Source organism: Stylophora pistillata, chromosome 3 (genome assembly GCF_964205215.1).
Source record: "Stylophora pistillata chromosome 3, jaStyPist1.2, whole genome shotgun sequence".
NCBI classification, from domain to species: domain Eukaryota; kingdom Metazoa; phylum Cnidaria; class Anthozoa; order Scleractinia; family Pocilloporidae; genus Stylophora; species Stylophora pistillata.
Genome location: NC_142521.1, coordinates 44,318,465 through 44,325,852, shown reverse-complemented (window position 1 = coordinate 44,325,852; position 7,388 = coordinate 44,318,465). Strand labels below are relative to the sequence as shown.

At 37.4% G+C, this 7,388-nt stretch overlaps 1 protein-coding gene across 1 annotated transcript in view; it reads right to left on the bottom strand.

Annotated features, from left to right (window-relative positions):
* Positions 1-32: 32 nt before the first annotated feature.
* The window catches only part of LOC148736297 (uncharacterized), a 7,385-nt gene continuing 29 nt past the window's right edge, over positions 33-7,388 (bottom strand). Inside the window, exons 1-6 of the mRNA XM_088754777.1 lie at positions 6,679-7,388; positions 6,247-6,341; positions 5,434-5,590; positions 2,970-3,039; positions 1,928-2,410; positions 33-1,341 (exon numbers count right to left, since the gene is read on the bottom strand). The exon at positions 6,679-7,388 is cut by the window's right edge and continues 29 nt beyond it. Of these exons, the coding sequence (XP_088610903.1) occupies positions 1,244-1,341; positions 1,928-2,410; positions 2,970-3,039; positions 5,434-5,590; positions 6,247-6,341; positions 6,679-7,206 (1,431 nt within the window). The 5' untranslated portion in view covers positions 7,207-7,388 and the 3' untranslated portion in view covers positions 33-1,243. The remainder of the gene's footprint in view (positions 1,342-1,927; positions 2,411-2,969; positions 3,040-5,433; positions 5,591-6,246; positions 6,342-6,678) is intronic.

The window sequence follows — 7,388 nt, the reverse complement described above, 5'->3', positions numbered from 1 at the left end:
TTTTTCTCTTTGCTCTAGAGGGAAACTTCAGCTTCGATCACAACATTGTTTATTGCAGTTCATGAAAAGAAAAATATTGTTAAATGTGTGTGTGTATATGTATGTGCATTGCGGCTTTTTATTCCGAGATAATAATCATATGGTACAGAAATAGGAGGTTGAAATTTAAAGTAAAGTGTAATTGAAAAGGAAATAAAACAAGTCTTCTGAAATTCAATCCTGTAGCTATAGATTCACCGCCTTGTAGAGCTAACCTTGATTTTAAGCTGATCCTTATATTGCTCTAACGAGCATCTCAATACTCTAACAATTACTTTACAAAGGTTTATTTCCCCTTTTGGAGGATATACTCGCTTTATTAGCAATCAGATAGCTTCCGTTGCAATACAATTACAAAGGAAACGGATAAATTTGAAGTCCATTTTAACATTATTCTAGGTTACTTAACAATCCAAAAACCTTTGAAAATTGCCTACTAAAATGTTATCAATAACACTGATTAGTTTGCCTTTTGACCGTGCAGTCTAATCGTACGGGTGATCAATACAGGCGTTCTATTAGGACGAGTTAGTCGGATACATGCTGGCGGCCATTTTTGACTTAGAGTTAGAGTGGACGGTGTGGGAAGAGGATGGAGAGAGACGAGATCCGAGATCTCCCCAGTCCGACTCGACTCTGATGGTGACTTTTGTCAAGGTTGTCAAAACGTCAGTCACACTTACCTGCGACAGTTCTTCGGTCCCAGGTCAACTCTCACCCGGGCGATCAGACTCAGTATGCTAACACTGTCACTTCTCGGACGAAATTAAATCATTTACTGTTCAATTCATAAACTTATCATCTATTAATAAATTATATATACTAGACCATACTCCCTTTTGAGAACCTCTCACTCCATCATTTGCAATTGTTTTAAATTTTCGTACTTGTCAGTTTCTACGGGTTGTCATGACAAACTTAAATTTGACTGAAATTCTGAACGCATTTGAGCTTGGGTGTGTACAAAACGTACGCATTTGTATTCCCAGTGAAAAGAAAAACTCGTTGAAACTATTTCTTTACTTATTTTCATTTATTAATTACTCATAAACCTTGTAAAATCCGGTAATTTCAGCCGGAAAAGTTTAATGATCAAATGGCAAGAACACAAAGCTTTAGCAGTTCCATTGTAGACGCAATTAATCCATCCACTATTGCATTTCGAATCTGTAATATTACTTGTCAATGCAGCAACTCCTTAAAGTTACACTTTGCTATTGGCAGTCATAACCTCTTTGTAGTCGTTACCAGATTTTTGAGAACTGCGGCTTGTTTGAGTTGTCTCAGATTTGAGCCAGTTCTCTAAAGAAAAATATAAAACAAAGATATAAGATGGATATTGATATAAAAGATATAAGATTGATAGTAATCAAAATTTTCTGAGGAAAAGACACAAGGGGACCTGCCCTTATCCTATCTGATTCGTATTTAATTTGTATCTTTATTTCCCCGCTATCTGTTGTGAGGCTTGAAACCACACAGTGCGATTAGTTGATAACGCGGAGTAAATTGCAAATATGTCCACAACGGATTCCACGGCAACGCGAGAGAGCTAATGCATGTGAGCTAAATTCAACATATACCACATCTATACCTTAAAGAGATTATAACCAAGAAGAGAAGGTCTAATATGGCTGGCTCTATAAAATGATAGAAATAGCGCTCGACACGCCGCTCACTAAGGAATGAAACGGGGAGGAAGGGAGGAAGTGCGAGATTGTACGAAAAGACTGCAAGATGTCAACCAATTTTCGCTGTAAACAACAAGCCTCAGCTTATCAGGCTCCTCTTCTGCTACCATAAAATCTTAAGAAGAATTTTGAAAGTACACCTTTACATATTTCGAAATGACTCTGTACGCCCGCGATTTTTAAAGAATTATACTCACCTCCTCTCCTCAGGCTTATCCTCATATTATTTTCACGGGAGCAATAATCATAGATAGAACCAAAAATAAACGCTAGTACGGTTGCCCCCATAAGTGCGCCAAAGGGAATAAGGTACTGTGACAGGCTAGAGAAGTAAACCCACTTGAAGCGAAACTTTAGGATGTCTTGTTGCTTTAGAAACTCTCTGCAAGAGTGTGATTTTATGCCTTCTCCGGTTACATTTCGCTTAAGTTCTGTAATGTTTTTGCGAGCTGATCGTACTTTAGACTTAAGGCATTTAAAAAAACGCTCCTCCGCATCCCAAGTAACCTCGTCGAAGTCAGCATCGAAGAAAAAAGTGGCACCGATGTCGCAGAGCGGAAGAAACTTCAAAGCTTCCCAGGTTTTGGCATCTTTGTCATTGATATTACAGTAGAACACCACGACGGAATCGAGGCCCTCGGCCTTTAGGCTCTTGGCGGAAATTATGGGTTTGTCAGTGTCTACAATCAAACCAATGAAAACTAACATTAGTGATTACGACATTCTGTACATATGTCGATCTTTATCGAGTTGAAATACAACGAACAGCTTGAATAAACTGGAAAGGAACAAGGATAACTATGACTGAGGAAGATCAGCGAAATTTTCACTGGTAAAAAATTAAATATTTCATCTAAAGCGTTTGAGATAGAACGAGATCAAGTCAAGATCCGAAAGGCAACTCCTTCAATATAAGAGTTTCAAAGCGGACATTTCGAGCGTTAGGTAGCCTTTCGTCATTCGCTCTGACGAAGGGCTGGCGCTCGAAACGTCAGTTTTAAAACTCTTTACGGTGGCAAACTTACATTATCAACTCAGTTGATAAAACCAAAATGACCTTGTTACTCCTACCGACGCAGCACCACAGTTTCTTTAGAAACTAATCCACCCCCCCCCCCCACACACACACACACACACACACACACACACACACACACACACACACACACACCCCTTCGCTTGCTAGGCATTATTATAAAGTAGTGTTTTTTTTTTGTTTTTTTTTTAAAGGGTAATTACCAATGAGGATGGAGTTTGGCATCTGGTAGTAAGTATAATCCGATTCTTTGAATACAGGAGGAACTCCAATCTGAGTAAATAAGGAAAAATATTTCATTGATAAAGACCTCTTTATTGACTGAGTTGCACATAACGGGCGTAACAGAAGTTAAACTGGCTATTGTATGGTGCAATTTCTGAATGTGTTGAGTAAAGGCTGTGGTATCTAAATTTAATTGCCTTAAGCTTATGCCACGCTAGCAAAATAAACACTTTTCGCGATGTTCCTTAACGAAGTTTTAGATATTTCTTTGAAAATACATTTTTTTCATTATTGGAAAAAACTGAGAGTACATTTTCTTAAAAGCAGTTACGACGGTGGAGTCTGTCTTCGAAAATATAAATATGAAAAAATAAATTCATTAGATAGACAAGAAACAGACTATACAAAAGAAGAATCTGCTTTTCCTCGGAATTAATGTCACAACGTGCAAAATTAACATCGCGCCCTCTGTTAAACAACTTTGGGGGTATGAAAGGATGTACATTGCATTAACATGTAAATCGATGGCAAAATTTGTTTAGCATGTTGAGTTCGGTAAAAAAACGTTTGGGGACCCATTTTTGAAATCGAAATATTACACTGGGTCCTTAGCTCAAGATTGCTTTGCGAAACTCATATATTGGAAAGAAATACAATGGAAAAGAAATTTGCCTAAAATGCTCGATAAATAGGTGAGTGAATAAACATACTAATGAATAAGAAATTTATGCGGCCAAAATATTGCCCACCCCAAAATTGACAAAATGTTCAAAGCCTTTTCTTTTTCTTTTAAGAAAACGCAGTATTTGTTTGTTTTTTTTTTTTCCTTTTTTTTTCTTTGTCGCTCTAGTATATTATTTAAGTCCTGCTATTTAGGTCCACCTGAGCAACGTAAGCATTAGATTTGAATTCTTAAAAAAAGTTTTTCAGCTGGACTCAAGTTCTTTGGCATATTACCAAATGAATAGCTGAAATAACAATTTATTCAAAACTGTCTGATTTAATCAAACAATACGCCAGAGCAATACCAACACTAGTTATAAACACAGATCTTTCTCGTATATTGCGTTCCGTCTCTGGAATAATTTACCTTCACATGTTAGAGAGGCCCCCAACCTTAATTCTGTTACTCAACTTAGGAAAGTTAAGTTAAGTTCATTGACTTGTGATTCGTACTCTGACTAGATTATATTGTAGCTGATGGTATAAATGGTTTTAAATTCTTCGTAATAATTCTTAGTCTTTTTTAAATACTCTTTTAAATACATTTTTTTTTTTCAGCTTATAGCTATTGTAGATACACGTACATTTTTTTAACGAGTCTTTTTCTTAGACTCATCAATGTCACGGGTAGGCATTTATAGATTATGCTAGCATAATTTTTGGCATAATTCGAGCGAACTGGCATAATTTCTGCCAAGTAGCAATGCTAGCATAATTTGCGCATTTTGATAATTATCAGATCATTTTTCATGCCATTATTTGATAATTTTTTGTCTCTAGTCCCAAGCACTTGGTGACCTTAATCGATATTTAAAGTTTTAGTTAAACTAGTAGCATTTGTAGTTCACTGTGAAGCACTGAGCCCGGGTCTGACCTGAACCACATGTTTATTTGAAATTAAGTGTGGATTTGTTGCGTTTCTTTCCTGTAGACGAACGGCTTCTAGTTAAAAAATATATACTTTGGACTTATTTGCATTTTTTCAAAGAGCATAATTTAAAAAAAACGGTGGCATAATTTGGAAAAAAGAGCATGATAACGTCTTTCAGCTGCCGAAAACCATCCGTTCTCTGCTCACCGCAAGGCTTTGAGCGCTAATGGATTGCATATCATGAGCATCTTGACTAGATTGTCAATATTCTACAATTAATTTTAAATGATGACGGCTCCGACATAAAGCCCAATACACGAATTTTCTTTTGTTTTTGACATCGGCAGATGCAGTTAAAGGACAAATTTTATGCAATTGATGAAAATGCCCCCTCGTTTATATTTCGAAATTTTTTATTTACAACATGTCATACGTACTCAGTTAACAATTGGAATTACAGAACCGACTTTAGAAGATACCGCTCACATTATCGCCTCCTTTATTAGAAACGGAGTGCCGCTCTCAAAACTCGAGATGTAAAAAATTTTAGACATCCCTTTCCTAAAAAATAAATAAAAGGAAGAAACACGGAGTATAGAGAAAGATTGGCTGGTAACGGTCAATTGTTCTCACTAGGAGACCCCAATGATGCTTTTTGACCACTTTGAAGGCGTTGGCCTAATTCATGGGAAAGGGGAGCAGTTATAGTAATATATATAGTAGTAGTAGTAGTAGTAGTAGTAGTAGTAGTAGTAGTAGTAGTAGTAGTAGTAGTAGAAGTAATGTAGTAGCAATAACAGCAGCGATAATGATATTAGCATTAGGATAATGATCCTTCCATAATTTACCTTTTTGTTAAACAAATGGTCTTCGCTCCTTAGCTCCTGAGCTGTCAAGCGAGACGACACTTGAGCCGTGAACATGGACAATAAAACTATTCCTGCTATCATCCACACAATACCAAAGAGACGAGCAAACCAGGACTTTGGAGCTTTGTCACCATACCTAGTTTACAAGGATGAATGATACAGTACAGGAGACGAATGCTGAAAGATCTCTTAATGAAAGGGATGTTTTGCCTTGACTATGATGAAAATAGATTGTTTAATCATTATACTTAGCAACCAATTTTCGATTCAGTTCGACGAAAGGCTATAGCTCGAAACGACAGCTTTAGATCTCTTTACGGTGACCAATTTACGTTTGAACCAAAATATCTTGAAATTTTTCGAAAGGTTTCTTTTTGCGAAGTTGATGCTAGAAAGGAAATACGTTTTTTTGTTATTTTCATTTCTTCCTTTATAAATTATAGAGTTTCGCTTAAGAATCTGCTCTGGAGTCTCTTTGAAATATATTACAGCGAAGCCCACAACCGAACGAGGCATACAGCAATCGCCGTCTGAATTTGCATCTGCCCATTCCGTCATTGGCATTCTAGGAAAAGAATACTGAATTATAGAGCCGAAGAACAGATGATCAAATCAGTCACCAGGTATAGACATGTGTCATTCCTAACTTTATTACCAGATAATACACTCATCCTCTAGCCAAGGGCTAATGGTTAGCAGCCAACATTATCACTAGCACTCCTAACGGTTTAGGAAAGAAACAATCCCCATAAAATCACATTTGGAAAATTCTATCCTGGTCGGCAAACTTACCCCACTGTTGTCATGGTAACCATCGCCCACCACAATCCGTCTCCAAAGCCCTTCCAGAATCGCCTGGAGAAAGTCTCCGGATTCGATCGATGATCCTTGAACGAAAAAAAGTTAAAAGGACAATTAGTCAGTGGTTTTGATAGTAAACGGTTACGGTTTTTTCGGCGTCTTATCCACGTTTTTTATTGCTCCAATAATTTTATATTTGATATGTCTTTATTTAACACATCTAAGACTGCTTACCCCTGCTTATATCTCACCAGAATAGAATCGTGCATTGCTAATTTCGTTAAAACATTGACACTTAAAGCTGCCCATGTCATCTTTTTGAAAACATTTGTTTTTGCAATATATACAAAAGAATTTGTCCGCCCTGATCACGCGTTTCCGATTCAGTTTTCTGGCGCTCAAAATGTGAATTACCATACATACCAAAAGCCAGATGATCATTCCTGATAAAGCTGCGCACGAAAAACACAAAACTAAGAGAGGCCACAGTTCCAAGATGGACATATACGCAACAGAAACCAGATCATGGTCTTTTTGCTGGCGCATGAGCACAGGATGAAAAGTTTCAAGAGTCAAAAATTTATCATCAAAATCATCCTCAGCTTCCACGTAGCGGGCTCGAAAGTCCACGAATTCAATTTCAAGGTATTCCGCAATGGGTGTTCCACTATCAGTCAGCTTTTCACACTGAGTAGTTGCATTGATTAGAACTTTACTCCAAGCTCTCAGCCGAGCAATGAGCCCGTTCGATAAGAAGGGTAAACTTTTTTCGAATGTGGAATTATAAAGGAAATCCCTCTCGTCTGTATTGTTGTGACTGGGAACGTTTGTTGTAGCATTGGTCGGCTCTGAGCTGGAGGTGGCGTCAGGCAATTTAGTGCAGCTTTGTTCAAACAAGTCGAAAGTGAGGGTAGAACAAAATAAAACGAACAAATGCCTCCAAACAAGCATTCTGTTACATTAATTTGACCCGGCCTTCCCAGAACAGTCAGTCTCGCAGAATTCGGTAGAATTTCCAGACTGGCGGTCTCGCAATGTAGGAGGCCATTTATGAGTTAATACCCGCCGTATTTGTAATTCATATTCCCTAAATAATTTATTACCGGTGAAAATTAGAATAGAACAAACAAAAT